The 15,891-nt window shown below is 38.7% G+C and overlaps 1 protein-coding gene across 3 annotated transcripts in view; it reads right to left on the reverse strand.

Annotated features, from left to right (window-relative positions):
• The window catches only part of LOXHD1 (lipoxygenase homology PLAT domains 1), a 182,936-nt gene that overhangs the window by 128,382 nt on the left and 38,663 nt on the right, over positions 1–15,891 (reverse strand). For all 3 annotated transcript variants that reach the window (XM_063077310.1, XM_063077309.1, XM_063077308.1), the window contains exons 6-7: positions 9,702–9,850; positions 451–574 (exon numbers count right to left, since the gene is read on the reverse strand). In XM_063077310.1, coding sequence (XP_062933380.1) covers positions 451–574; positions 9,702–9,850 — 273 coding nt within the window. The remainder of the gene's footprint in view (positions 1–450; positions 575–9,701; positions 9,851–15,891) is intronic.

A 15,891-nucleotide genomic window follows, 5' to 3' on the forward strand; every position in this document is an offset into this window, starting at 1 on the left:
CCACCCCTCTTCTCTCCTACCTGGCTGCAACATCCCCAAGGTCCTCCTCTTCCACACATCCTCATCCCCCCTCATGTCCTCCTCCCCGAGATGACATCCAATGTCCCTCTCAACTTCACTTCATCTTTTTCTTTTTCAGAGTTCATGTGTCAGTGTCTGAGTTTGAGAATAAACGGCATGTATTATTACAGGAAACTGTCAGTGCTAATTACAGGAAACTAACAAAGAGAAGGAGAAACTTGGTTTGGCTAAGAATAGTACTTATTATTAATGTTAATTACCATGTGTACATTATTAATAGCTGCCAGATGAATTCTATTATGTCTAATCTAATTATAATAGTCAACTCCATTAATGGAAATTTATATTCTGATTCATTTAGCTTGCTCTTTTGCTGATAACTTAAAAACATAACTTTTAATAGAAGGCACTAATGTCCTCCCTCATCACCTGTGGTCTCAGCTCCACTCACTAAGATATCCCTTTGGATTTTGCCATCATCTTCATCCAAAGCCAGCCAGCGGTTAAGGGGGAAGTCATATTTTCTTCTGTTCCCAATATCTTCAATGACAATCTGGGAAGGAGAGGAGAGGGAAGGAATGTGGTTCAGTGTTATTGAGGGTGCCCCTATTGATCTAATCCCATTTCTTCAATCACTTGAGTGCACTCTAAGAATACATTCTCGTCTCCTTAGTGACCCAAGGAAAGCTTATCAGAAGGACACAACTGTTACCAGGAAAACCTCACAAAACCATATAAAATGACTTGCAAAGTCATATAGGGATGACTGGCAATTACCTCCTACTTGAATTACCAAGACATTGCTCTCTCCACTGCTGCAGATCATTTTTTAAAACTGAAGCAGGAAATTTGGCAGGATGTGCCCTGTGAGCCTTGGATATAAAAACTGGAAGCCTGGATTTATAAACTATAATGAGATCATCATCTTCCTCAGCTGATGAAGACTGGGATTCTCACGTTATTGGTGGTGACAAGCAGAGTCCATGCAAGGGGAATTGCAAGCCCCAAATCAGGCACAGGGACTCCTAGGATCTAGTGATCGGGTCAGAAAACGTCAGTCACTGACAGTGAGGCTAATGGAATTGGCCATATATGAAGATTCCCGCAAGGACTGCCATGGGAGGTAGGTTGGTGAGGCTGAGATAAGTGTGTCTTCTAGCTGAGAGGCCCTCCCAAAATGTGCTGGGAAGATCCAACTGAAAATTCACTCTAAGATAAGAAAAACTGTTAATAACTAGAATGTGTCCTCCACTCACTGTGTAGGCAGAAGCGTCTGGTGACAGACAGGATGAGTTGGAAAGTAAAATTCTGCCGAGGTTTTCCCAAGACTGCCTGAGAGAGGGACTCTGATTCTCAATAAAAAAACTCTTCCTAAGTTCAAAGTGTCTGCAATGTGGAAACAGGATCTACTGGGCTCCCTGAATGCATCTCGTCTTGTCTAATGCACTGATGACCAAGGAAACTTCTGGGCTTTATGGTGGCTTCCTGAGGACACTGCCCACCATGGAGAAGCTAGTGTCTTGAGCCAGTGACTAAAGGCAGTTGTTCCACTAGGCTTCTCTACCAAAATAAATCAACATTCAGGCTCTGGTTTATAAATCAGTCCCCAGTGAGTTTAGTTGGTGTGAGTCAACCCTACAGAGATTGCTGGTTCAAATGAGCACTTTTAAAGCTGAGGGTCCAAGGACTGCTGTGGCACTGCCCAGAGAAAGGTTCTGCCAGGGAAGTTCAGCCTCTCCCAATTCATCTATCTGCACATTTCTCTGTGTCTTTGATCTCCTGGGGTTGGCGGGGGAAGGTCGATATCGGGGAGTCACTGAAAACGGTCTAAATGAGGCTGCAGCCTGCTTCCTAACGTCTCTTACTGTGACTTCACAGAGTTACAAAAGCAAGGTGATTAAAGAAAGGATTTAGTTTTTCAGGTAAGCTGTAACATCTACTAAGAAGCCTAGATACACAGATTCACCATCTCTGTCTCAAAATGTTCACAGACTAGTGTGCTAGCCATGGTTTCAAGAGCAAAGACATCCACCCTCACAGGTCAAAGAAATGTCATCAATGAAGGGCCTAGTACCCACCTGGCATCAATGGAAGTTCCTGACTTGAGAAGTTTAGCTAATCTGAAAAATGGAATGTGCCATTAAACACCTCTGTAGGGCAAACTAGCTTGCACAGCTGAACCACAAAGGAAAAGGCAACATTGGAATTAATATTTGAATGATAACAACCAAGACTCTAAAAATTAGACTTTTTTAAACACCAAAAAACAAAGGTCGACAGATAATGTAACAGCTGAAATACTTGTACAGAAAAAAATGAAAGTCCCTGAACAGTTCCAGAAATTTTCCAGATGTGTATTGAGTTATGTAAGCAAATATTTATGACATCTCTTCGTCCTACAGTCTGCAGGATGAGACTGGGCTCATGGAAGAGTTTCTACTGGGGGAAACTGAGGCCCAGCACAGGAAGATGGGATCTTTTCTTCCCTGTCACAAGGCTTCCCTTCACCATATGATCTGTGTCTCATTTGTTACACTGAAGTGCCATGTCACATTGTATGTAACCCACGATAAATGTAAATAACTGTAAATGCCAGCACTTGAATGGTGACATGCCTGATACTCTCACTCCTTTTCTTCACTTTCTTCCTCCCCTCTGAGCCCGTCCACATACCTGCTCCTTCATTACCATCTCAGACTTCTGCTCAACCTCAGTCCAAAAAAGCCTGATGGCTTACTGTGATCAGGGCCCACAGTGGTCTTGCCCTCACCTGCCTCCCTGCTTTCCTGCTCTTTGGTTCTCTGAGCCAAATATCCACCCCAACTGTTCCTCTGCTGCTCCCCCCACCTAAAGGAGACCCTCCTGGCAAAACCCCACCCATCTCCATGACCAGCTCCAGTGAACCCCTGAAGCATCCCTGGTACCCAGGCAGAGTGACCCACTCCCACTACATTTGTCTGTACCCACTCAAGACTCTAACCTCATCCTCCTCTGCATTAAAATCACAATAATCTCATTTTCAGGTCTTCAAAGTGGGAATCATGGTCTGACCAACACTACTCTACTTGTGGGACCCTTAGGGCAGAATGTTTGCTCATTGAGAGCTGGACTGTCCCTGAAATTGTTGAATATAAGGTCACAGTAAGTATAATTATTAAGGGACTTTTCTCTCTCATAGAAGCAGGACCACATGTATCGTAACAGCCGCAGTTGGTAGTTTGGGGCCTAGAATGTAAGAATCACTCAATAAATGTGGGTTGAATGTTGAGTATATTTTTAAATTCATTTTTAATATTTATTATTTGTGCATTTAAATTACTATTTTTATTTATTTATGGGTGTTTTTTTTGCAGAGTTTTCATTAGAGATTTTATTTGCACAGTACCTCAACAGTACCTAGCACATCTTAGACACTCAAAAAAAGCAAATATTATTATTATTATTATAATTAATATTTGGGGCACTGAAATCCTATAGAATGTTGAGTATTAATTGGTGGCATGGGACATGTAGGGCTTCTTGAGGTCCCTGAAGTCAACACCATGAGCCTCCATCTCTTCTTCCCATCAAAGTCAGTGGTGCACGTTTGGCTTATATTCCTTACAGCACACAGTGGGCAGTCCACCCATTCTGAACTTCCTGATGCAGGGCACAAGGGAAAACACCCACCCTGAGAGTGCAGGTTAGGCACCAGCTTTGCCACTGAAGAGTGCTGACGCCTTGGGCAAGTCTCTAATTTTACTCCACTATCCCTGAAGCAGATGGGCCAAGGATAAGGCTCCTGGCAGCATATTGTTCTTTTTGTGACCTTTGCTTTTTTGAGGCTCAATTAAGTGGTCATTGAACTATGAACATTTGAGTCGGTCACAATAGTTGATCTAACAAGATGTGTGGACCCAAGCCTTGGGGAGGGCAAATCGCCCCAGGGGAAAGAGTGTGTCAGTCACCCCATGGCGATAAGACGGGGAAGTTGACTAAGGGAGAAGGGCAGGGAGAAAAGCTACAAAGGAGTGACAATACTGGCTTTTAGATTTGTCCCAATACACCCTTAAACATGAACAATGAGGAGCAACTCTCGTCTGAAGTCTAGGGCAACCCAGCCTGGCAACTTGAAGAAATGGAAACATTTACTGTGCAAGTGTCAAATCCGGAATCTCGGTCAACTTAACAGCCCATTTAACTGGTGTCTCTGGGGAGCTGGAGGCAAGCAGTTCTATCAGTGAATTGAGGAGGGGCAGCAGGGAGCTCCCACAGTGGGGGGAGCAGGAGGTCTAGGCTGGTGAGGGTTGGCCCTTGGCTCCCTCCAGCCTGTGGTTTTCAGCTTCTGTCCACCCTGAAACCCTCCTTCCTCCTTTCTCAAAACAATTCTTCCCTCAGTAAAATTATCTGGTAAATCCAGGCACGCTGACCTATAATCTGGTTGAATTATCTTTATGTCTTATCCCCAGGGAGCAGTTTAGTTTGGCTCGAGTTAGAGGAATAGGCTATAAGAATTTTTCAGAAGCCAATGAACCTTTGAAAGGGACACCCCCCTTGCAGTTGGAAGACAGGTTGCCTACCAGGCCCTGAAATCTCCCCCCTACATAATCTCCTATATAACAATATCACATAGAAAGTAGCCTGCTTGGCCTTTTGGTTTAAAATAGTGTCTGACTAGCAAACAATAAGAAGGAGAGAAAAAAAGGAAGGAAGGAGGGAGAAAAGGAGAAAGAGAGGAAGGGAGGAAGGGAAGGAAGGAAGGAATAAGAAAGGAATTTCAACACCATCAAAAACTAAAATTGTTGGAAAACTTAGGGTCAGAATCTGGAAGCCATTTCTACTAACTTAAGTGTCTAGAACTGTATCAAGGAAGGCTCCTCCCGGTGAATCCTGCCTTCCCCTAATATAACAGAGACCCCCAGGTAAAAGAGAGAACCCTCCTCTGCTAACATCTCCTAACCTAAACTTTCGGGTATTTTTGCCATTTAAATCTGGCAGGCATGGTCTGATTGTTTTCCAAATGACCAGAGCACAGCAACATGGGTGCACAGATTAGCTAAATCCCAGAGATAAAGCAGTATGGGGAGGGAGGGCCCAAGACAAGAAGGGCCCTGGAGCAGGTGCTAGTGACTCTGGTGTTTCCTGAACTCTAGTGCATTTAGTGACTTCTCTGGGAATGTGAATTAAACACATTTGAAACAATTTTATAAAAAAATTTTAATAAGGCCTCACTTTGTGCACAAAGTTTTAATTAGCGAAAACTTCTCAAAAGTAAAAAAAAAAAAAAAAATCCAGAATTACACCCAGAAAACTGAATTATAAACTATTTTAGGCTATTTCCACTTTAGCTTTTAGAAAGAAATACCCACCAACCTGTCAGTGCAATGTGCCTCATACTATTGATGAAATGTTGTTAGTCATGGAAACTTCTGAGAGTGATTTAAGGGTGAGTATGCTGTTATTTTAACATTCTCTGTTATAATTTATAATATTTTCATGGCCTATAAAATCTAACTCTAGTGCTGCTGAAAAACTTGTCTCAAAATCAATCATGTTAGAACAGCAGTAGGATGACAAAATTCTACCAAGACCAAGCAATCACCTGGTATCTTTGCAAAATACTGTAAAAACCAAAAATCATTAGAGCAAAAATACACTTTAACGGTTATTGACATATGCTCAAAGTATGCAACCCTCAGGAAATTCTGTCTCAAGTTAAATGAATTTCAAGTTATGTAGATTTTTAAGGATATATCCTTGTATAAAATGCAACCAACCTGTACTAATGACCCAGGCAACAGGAATAAGAACAGAAACCATCCCAGCAGAGCACAGCTATACCAGGACAGTGCCAGTGATGATCCGAGAATAGGATCAAGAGCCTTCCCTTGGACCTGGATATGAGAAGGGAATTCAATAATTACCCAGCTGGAGCCAAGGATGAGTAGAAGATGAAAGAGGAGGAGGAGGAGAAGTTGGAAGAAGAAGAGGGGGAGGAGGAGGAAGGAGATTTGGTGAATACATGTCCTATATGTCAGGCGCACCTTGATATTGTCAGACACCAAGTCCAGATAGGACCCACCTTATTCGAGGTTGGGTAAAGAGAAAACAGCAATTTAAGGCCTTATGAAAAACTACTCCTGAACCAAAGAAGGAGAAAATCATTCAGAAGAAGATCAGAACTCTGGAAATGACTTAATTCAGGATACAGGAAAAGAATTCAGGAAATTGGTACGCTTAATAGAATACAAAAAGATTGAGTCTTTATAAAATAGGAGTAAACATCTTCAAGGATAGAAGGGGCTACAATAAAAAGGCAATAAGATGATATTAAAAGATAACTAAATTAAACAAGAAAAGGTATTAGGAAAAGTAAAACTATATAGCAGCAAGTACATCAAATTTCTTACAATTCTGCATGTCCCTTAACTAACTCCTAGCAATTTATTGTAATAAATAATCACAAATGTGCATAAAGATAAGCTACAAGAATATTGTCACAGCACTATTTATAGTATAATGGTATAATATATAGTATACAGTGCAATTATATAGCATGTTTTATATACTGTGTACTATAGTATATAGCATAATTAGATAGTATAGTAATTTTGAGAAAAAATAGAACTGTGAAACAAAAGGAGATTGGTTTAGTAAGTCATGACAGATCTGTGCAATGAAACACTATTATAGTCATTAAAACTTACACTGTAAACTATCCATGTCATTCTATTTAAATAACATGCGGAAATACACGTTATATTTGAAAGTGAAATCAAAGGCATTTGTAAAACATTGTATTCATTATAACTCCATTTTTAAATGATAAATGTGAGTGTATATTAATTAGTAGAAAAATGAGTGGAGGATATTCATCAAAATATTAACTGGCGATGTGTGGGTGGTGAAATTATGAATGGTTTATATTTTTTTTATTTGTATTTTGTAAGTTTTTTACAATGAACTTGCATTACTCTTGTAAGAGGAAAAAACGATTAAGAGAAACACATTCAGAATTGAAGTGTACATTGATAGTAGAAAGGAAAGGAATTGATAATATGGAAAAACAAATCAGTGATGCATGGGGGGAGGGGTGGTTAACAAGCTCCCATGAAATGCAAAGAAAATAGAGATAAAAGGAGTAAAAGGGAAGCTGAGAGTTTTGGAAGACAGAATGGAGATCCAACAGCTGGGTAATTGGCATTCCTAATGAAGTGACCAGAACAAATGCCACCCAAGCAAGAATCTAGTATATAACAGAAAATCTCTTTTCTGAGCTGCATCAGACAGAAAAGACTCAACATGTTCCATAGAAATTTAAAGCAAACACAAGGAAGCCAGGAAGTGAGAAAGGAAAGGAGGATAAACTAACATAGTCCCCACTCCTGGATGCTGTCTGGCAAGATTTTGGAATAGTAAATATAAAGAAAAAAAATCCTGCTAGCACCCTAGCAGACAAAAGTCTGCCTGACCTCAATATCAAATTTCAAAAGGCAATGGAACAAGATCTGCAAAGTTTTAAAGGAAAAAACTGTTCTCACTCAAAGATTTCACACCTTGCCAAACTGCCCTTCAGTTATGAAGTCAACTAAAGGACACATTTTTTCTGTGAACCCACCTCCTTCCAGAATATTGCCAAGAGCACAATGGTAAGTGTACCCACGTGACCAAGAAGGAACCTGAGCTCAAGAGCAGCCACTGTAACAACTGTCCACACTTTGCAGCTCCTTCTACTAAACCTTGAGTTTTAACCTGACTGTCTTCTTTCCCAGGATAGAGGAACTGAATTTCAAGTCACCTGCTCTGTGCCCCACCTGACTGTCTTCTTTCCCAGGATAAAGGAACTGAATTTCAAGTCACCTGCTCTGTGCCCCACCCTGGCTGAGGTTATAAAACATACCTGCCTCCTCTCCCTCCTCTGCCCAGTTGAATAGAAAACCATTCTGAAGACACACCTCTGCCTGTGACTGGCTGTTTGGATTCTGGACTACTGTCCCATTTCTTCTCAAATCCAAGGAGCAGTTCCTCTCAGCCTCCTGGTACCCTCTTCAGCACCTTACTGGCTGCTCTTAGGATGGAGAAAGCCCTCACTTTTCCAGAGGAACTTTGGCCATTTCTCACTTCATTGATTCAGTGCCAAGTCCCATGCTTAGAGCTAGGGAGGTGTCCTCAAGGAATTTCCATGCTAGTTGTGAAGAGAAGTATGGCAGATACACTAGGATGCATACTCAACTCTTGTTCACAATCACCTTCTTCTTAGTCTACTTCTACTATAAATGCCAGAAAGCTAGCCACTTGATCTCCCAGTTTTCTCTGTAGCTAGAGTGGCCATGTGACACATTTCTGGCCAATAGAATATAGGCCGAAGTTCCAAGGAGGGTTTTGCTTCTTTCAAACTAAGGCAAGGCTTGCCAGAAAAAAGTCTTTATCCCTTTTGTCTTCCCCTCACCCCTGTCTGGAACACAGATAAGATGCCTAGAGGATCAGCAGCCATCATGTGATCATGAGGCAACAAGTTGGCAGATGAAAGCCACAGCACAGAGGATGGTGACCCAGAAAAAGAACAGGTGCCCCAGAAAGCAGCTGCACCAGCCCTGAGCAGACCATGTCTGGATATCCTATGAGATGAAAAAAATAAGCCCCTAATTGTTTCACACAGCACTTCAATTTTCTGATACTTGCAGCCAAATACATTCCTAACTGATGCAAGAAGGTAAATGAAATTGAGCAATAACAAAACCTCAAGGATCAAACAGCCTTATTCTTTATAGTCAAAGTGATACAAATCTGGGAGTTTTCTGTTTTAAGAAATAAAACCTTTTCAAAATATTTTTCAAAAATATATACACATTAGCCTTTTCTTATCAAATTTCATGAACTGAAATACACTGAGATCTTAACAACTGAGGGAAACATATGCAAAGGGCTGGAAGCCCATTTTCTAAATGACCTCAGACCTCAGTGAATTTTCGATATTCTTTTGGTGTTTTTTATCTTCTCTGACTTTCCATTATTGTTCTCACCCTACCCATTACAGTACCTCTTTCCCCTTCTAATTTTCTGCTACATGTTTAAAATCCCAGGTAGCAAATTTGCTAGAAGAGATTGTACATAAGTGCTAGACTCTGGGTGAGAGTCTAAGAGGGTGCTTTCCTTCTAAATCAAAGCAGAGCAAGATAGAGCCAGGGGCATGCTTTTCTCACCAGCTCTGAACTAGGTATGTTTTAGCTGCTCAGAAGCCTTTTTGCTTTCTTCTTGATTCTTAATTTTGTCCTGGGTAGGCTAAATTGCAAGGGTCCTGAGATCCAGAAATTGGAGGTACAAAGCAGCAGCCCAAGATAAGTCACAGGAGAGCATATGATTAGGGTCAAATGAATGCTATAAGCAGGCAGGGTTATAAACATTCATGGGAGGGAGATGTTCTGGTGAGCTGGGATCAGGGAAGCCTTCATGATGGAGCCCTGAAGGATGATTAGGCCCTGGCTAGGTTCAGATGAGAAAACTGGGCTTTCTGGGAAGGTGATAACATGGGCAATGTCTTGGAGGCCATGAGGAGGGCAGCATGGCTGGCCAGCGGGCGTAGGTAGAAGTATGGATGCAAGTAGACCAAGAGAGAGAAGATGGGCTGAGCTGTAACCATCTGAAGAGTCAGAATCCCCCCTCCCAGGCTTCAGGGACCACAGAGATGCAGCTGAACCCACCTTGCACAGGAACCAACCTGCAGACGCCCCCTTGTTGTTGTGGCCAACGTTGATCTTCATCAGCTGCCCCAAATCTGGGGCATCCAGCATGAACTTGTCTTCAGCTCCCTTTTCAAAATTGTTTTTTTCATTTTCCAGCCTACGCTCCCCTGTATGCACAGACAGGCAAGAAAACTGACCAAAAGGCCAGAAGAAAAGAGGAACCAACTCTAAGCCTTAATGGCCTACCCACTGAAAGATGCTCTTCCGGAGTCAACAAGAGCAGCTTTCCCCTGAGATCTAAGGGCTGCTTACACCCCTCCAGCCTCCTGGCAAGGCAGACATTTGTCTTATGCATGGCTTGTGCCCAGGTCCCATAACTGAACTTCCAATTTCTGCCTTAATCTGGAGTCCCCATTCTTATAAACCCATTTGTGCCCACATCCCTAGACCCGAGGCCCTGCCTTGCTTTTGCCAGTTGCCTGTCCTGAACTAGAACGACAACCATGGTAGCTGGTATAGGGGCTGTGGCTGGGACCCTGACATCAGCCTACGGACTTCCTTAGACCTGACTCCTTTCTGGAAAACCGTGATGATAACTATTATCAGAAGCTGCTGGTTGTTTAACATAGATTTTTTTTTCTCACTTATTCCCCATCACAATCCAAGAAAGAGATATTATTAACTCTGTTTTGCAAATGAAGAAACTCAGACTTACAGAAGTTAAATAAGTTGCTGCAAGTCATAAGCACATAAGCACATATTCTTTCTCCTTTGCAATTTTTCCATCGTTATGTTTCTGTTATTATGTATCTACAAGTCAGATTAACCCTTACATCCCCATCTAAGCACCAACTTTTTGCTGAAACCATTCTGTGTTCTTTCTTTTCTAAAATTTAATTATTTAAATTTTTTCTAAATTTTAAATTGTGACAGTTCAAACAGATACAAAATAATATGACATTCATGTACACACCATCCAGATTTAAGAGGTATAACAAATGTTAACATTTTGTCTACTTTGCTTCAGACCTTTCTGTTTCTAAGGAAATAAAACACAGCAGATATGTCTAAGACCTCACCGTTCAGCTCTTGCCTTCTACTCCCTTCCCAAAATAAACACTATCCTTAACCTGGTTTGTATCATTTCTGTGAATTTTGTTTGCACATGTATGTAGCCATTTACACTACTTTTACATGTTTCAGGGTTTTACATAAATAATATTACAGTGTACCTGAAGTTCCTCATCTGTACAGTGGGGGTGATATTAGTACCTGCCTTATAGGGTTTCCTGTGAGATTGATTGAATTAATATACATGAAGAACTTAGGATGGCAGCAGGTGCGTGGTAGGCACTACGGGCGTGTCATTGCCACTAAGGTTGTTGCTGTTGATCCTGTTCTCATCATCACACGCCCGTGTGCAACTTATTTTCTTTCAGTTAATACTATGCTTTTGAGATTAATCTGTTGATGCCAGTAACTTTAATTCATTCATCCAACTACTGTACAATAGTCATTGAATGAAGAAAACACAGTTATCTTTGCATTCTTCTACTGATGGACATTTAATTTGCTTCTAATTTTTTGCTATTGCAAATAGCACTGAAATGGATTCTTTTGTACCTATCTCCTGCTGTGCATTTGTAAGAACTTCTCTGAATAGACACCTATGAGCAGAGCTGCTTGGCCCTGGCCTGGGGTGTGCTCATCTTCAGTTTATTAGGTGTTGTAAAATTGCCCTCCAAAATGGTTATATTACATTAACTACCACCGGCAGTGTATGAGAATTCCCATTCCCTACAATCATATATATTTTAAATTTAATATATGTATTTAAAATTTTTTATTCAGTGTGTGTATAATGGTATCTCATTGTGTGTGTGTGTTTTTTTTTTTTTTTAAATGACTGGTAAGGGGATCCGAACCCTTGACCTTGGTGTTATCAGCACCACACTCTCCCAAGTGAGCCATGGGCCGGCCCTCACTGTGGTTTTAATTTGCATTCCCCTACTGATTTGGAGAGATTGAGCACATGTTTATACACACACTCATACACACACACTTATGTGTATATATACATATGTATACAAGGAGTCTTCAAAAAGTTCATAAAGATATTCAAATTATCTCTTTTTCTATTTTTCCATGAACTTTTTGAAGTACCCTCGTACATGCCATGTAGGCTCTGCTCTTCCGAAATTTTTCTGTTCTTATTCTTTATTCCATTATTCTATTTTGTTTCCTTTGTCTACAGTTTTTTTATTATAAAAAACAGATATTTTACCCACATTATTAATATTGTTAATATTATTTTCATTATTCAAAATTATATTGGCAATATTTAGCCCTTTATGGTTCTACATGGATTTTAATAGTAGCTTCTTTGCCTTTTGAGAATTTGACCGAAATTTCATTGCATTTATAGAACAACCTGGGAAAGTTTGACATCTTAATGAATTTGACTCTTTTCTCATCCATGAACATATTTCTCCACTTATTTATGTATTCTTGCGAATTCTTCAATAAATATTTTTTTTCAGAAAGCTCTTTATTCTTAGGTGCTTTATAATTGCTATTGTAAATAATATATTTTTAAATTAAATGTATAAGTTGCTTGTACTTTTTATCCATTTTTTGTATATTAATCTCATATCCAGCATCTTTGCGAAACTTCCTCTCTCACTGCTTCTAATGGTATGTAAATTCTCCTAGATTTTGTAGATGGTCATTATTTTTCATGAAAAAGCAAGTTTGTTCCTTCATTTTCAATCATAATAGTTTTTATATCTTTTTCTCATTTTTTTTTTTCTTCTGGCCCTAGGACCTCCAGTAATGTGATGAACAGAAGTTATGATTAGCTGGAATATTTCTTTTGTTCCTGTCTTTAAAGGGAAAACTTCCAAGTTTTCAAAATTAAGTATGATATTTATGCATATTTTGGTAGATAGCCTTATTCTTTTCAAGAAGGTTTCTATTTTTAGTTTTCTGAGGGTATTTTAAAAATCATGAATGTAAATTTTTTTGCATCTATGGAGATAGTTCACTTTTCTCTCTTTAATCTGTTACTGTGATAAAGTACATGAATAGATTCATTAATGTTAAATTATCCTTGAATTCCTGTAATAAACCTTACAGAGTAGAAATCACCATTTACCTATACATTTATTTATTTATGAATTTGGTGTACTAATATTTATTTAGGGTTTTGGCATCTTTGTTTAAAAATGAGACGAGACTAACCTATACATTTCTTTCTCTTAATATATCTGCCTGATTTTGGTATCAAAAATCATAAAATGAATCAGGGCACATTATCTCTTTCCCTTTTCTCGGAAACAATTTGTGTAAGATGGAGATTAACTGTTTCTTAAATATTTACCTGAACAATCTTCTGGGTCTGATGACCTGGGTAAATTTTAATTGCAGCTCTAATTTCTTTAATGATCACAGGTCACCTTGGAAACTGGCTACAGCATGTTCTTAAAATTGTCAATCATTTTGAGATGCTGAGATAAAACAATCAGACTACATCATACAGTGACAATCACAAGGCTTGGACCCCAGCCTCTTTACCATCCCTGTGCTCCCCCAAGCATGAATGTTAATGTGGTGGAAGGGGACTGGAGGCCAAGATTCTTCTGTGTTATACTGCTATTGGACCCCAGCTCCAGGAAAGAGACTTCACCAATTATGCAGCTTAAAGACTTCACAGCCCAAGGGCCAATGTCCCTTTCCCAGGTCTCCAGTCTTGCCCTGCAAGATCCTTCTAGGATGACCCAGAATGTGATGGGTAACAGAGACTTACCTGCACACCTGATATTGCTACTGTCTCTGTTAGTTTCCTCCAATAAATTCTATTCCAGATAATGATAATGGTGATATAACATGCTACCAGATTAGTCACATTATAGTTTCTTCCTTGATGGATTAATTACTTAGAAATGTACTTTTTAATTTCTAAATGGTGTGAGTGGTTGGAATTTCTTCTAATTTTATTGCCTTGTGAACCAAGAATACTGTCTCTATGTTACTGATTCATTTGAGTTTAAGACTTGCTTTGTTTGTTTATTATGTGGTCATTATGTGCTTGAAAAGAATGTGTATTTTCTACCAGATGGATGCAGTAATCTACATATCTCCATTAGATCAAGCTTATTAAATGCGTAGTTAAAATCTTCTCTAATTTTTATCCACTTGAGCCATTAATTAGTAAGCATATTGTATTAAAATCTCTCACTATGATTATGTATTTGTCAAGTTTCTCCAAGAATTCTGATATTTTTGCTTCACATATTTTGGGAATATGTTAAATTTATACAAGTTTAGAATTATTATATTTTTGTCATTATTTCTTTTGTCATTGTCTAATATACTTTATTTCTAACAAACTGGTTTGCCTTAAAGTTTAGTTTGACAGATGTTAATATAGCTATGCCAGCTTCTTTTTCATTGTTGATATTTTCCTTGCATACTTTATTTCTTTCTATTGTTCTCATATATCTCTGTTTCATATATTTAAGCCGGATCTTTTTTGCTTTTATTTAATGTGAGAATATCTATCTTTTAACTGATGAGTTCAGTTTATTCTGTTCATTGTGATTATTGATACATTTATCTTACTTTTGCTATTAGCCATGCTTTTTCTTGGTTTCTCTTGCCTTATATCCTGCCTTCTCTTGGATTGATTGAGACTTTATTCCCTTTTATTCTGCCTACTGGTTTATAAGTTTTACATTTCTATTTTTTAGTGGTTACTTTTACCATTTTAATATGCATAGTTGAATTATTAAGGTCCATATTTAATATATGTGCTCTTCTGGGAATGGGGGGATGGAATGGGACCAAGAATCTTATGTTTTAACTTACATTACCTACTTTCTTCTCAAAGATTATTGATTTTTAGTATTTGGGGCCCACATTTCCTCAAGCCCTGATATCCACCATTATCATCATTGTTTCATATAGTCAGTGTGTTCTTAGATTTGTTACATGGTTATCAGTTTTTTGCTAACCTTTGCTTTTTGCATCTCACTTTTTTCTTCTGGGTACAATTTTCTTTTTCTTAAAGTATATCCTTTAGTGGTTGTTTAAGCATAGGTCTATGGGTGGTAAACCCTATTTCTCTTTGCTTGTATGGAAATTTGTTAATTTTGCCCTCACTCTGGAATAATAACCTAGCTGGGTGCAGAATTCTAAGTTTATGTATATTCCTGTTCAGAACACTGAAGACATTATTCCATGGACTTATGACCTCTATATGTTGCTGATAGGAATTTGCTATCAATCTAATTGTTTTTATAGAAGGTAATCTGCCAAATCTGTTTCCTTTTAATATTTTTCTCTTTGCCTTTGGATTTAACGTAATGTGTCTAAATGTGGATTTATTTTTATTTATCCTGTTCAATGACTAATTTTGCTACTCTCATCTGAAGACTCACATCTTTGCTCAATTCTGAAAAAGTTTCTGCTATTATCTCTTCGATTATTTCCTCTCACCTATTCTCCATATTCTCTGTTTCTAGAACTCCTGGTCAACTTCTCATTTTCTCCTCCACGTCTCATGATCTCTCATATTTTCCAATCCTTTATCTCTCTGTGCTTCATCTGAGTATTTTGCTCATATTTAGCTTATAGTTTACTAATTCTCTATTCAGCGGTTTCCAATTGTGTTGTTTAACCCACACATTAAGTGTTTATCTTTAGTAACTATATTTTCATTTCTTGTATTTCTGCTTGTCTCTTTTTTTTCCAAATTTGCTATATTTTTCATGGTGTCCTGTTATTTTCTTCATTTTTTTTTGTCTTTAATCAGTTTAAACAATTTAAGTTATAGTCTTTCTCAAATTTCTCCATTATCTGAAATTCTTGAGGTCTTAATCTTATTGTTTGTTGTGTCAATTGATGCCTAGTTATAATGGATTGTGTACTTGGGTGGTTTGTAGTTTAGGAACATGAACTCATCTCCAGCACTTTATCTATAGCAACCTCATGCAGTCTTGCAAATGTTTCTACCAAGTACCCAAGATTATTACTGGCACAGAATCAATTTTCTGTACTTGGGGAAGGGGCAGTTCCCAAATCACACTTGTAGTGTAAATTCAGACCTCAAGCCCACATGTGGTACTGGCCTAAGATATCAATTTTTCAGAAATTTTTTAAATCTAGAGCTCTTGTTGAGATAAGTTTACTGTACTGATGAGCAAATTTT

Source organism: Cynocephalus volans, chromosome 13 (assembly GCF_027409185.1).
Source record: "Cynocephalus volans isolate mCynVol1 chromosome 13, mCynVol1.pri, whole genome shotgun sequence".
Taxonomy (NCBI): Eukaryota; Metazoa; Chordata; class Mammalia; order Dermoptera; family Cynocephalidae; genus Cynocephalus; species Cynocephalus volans.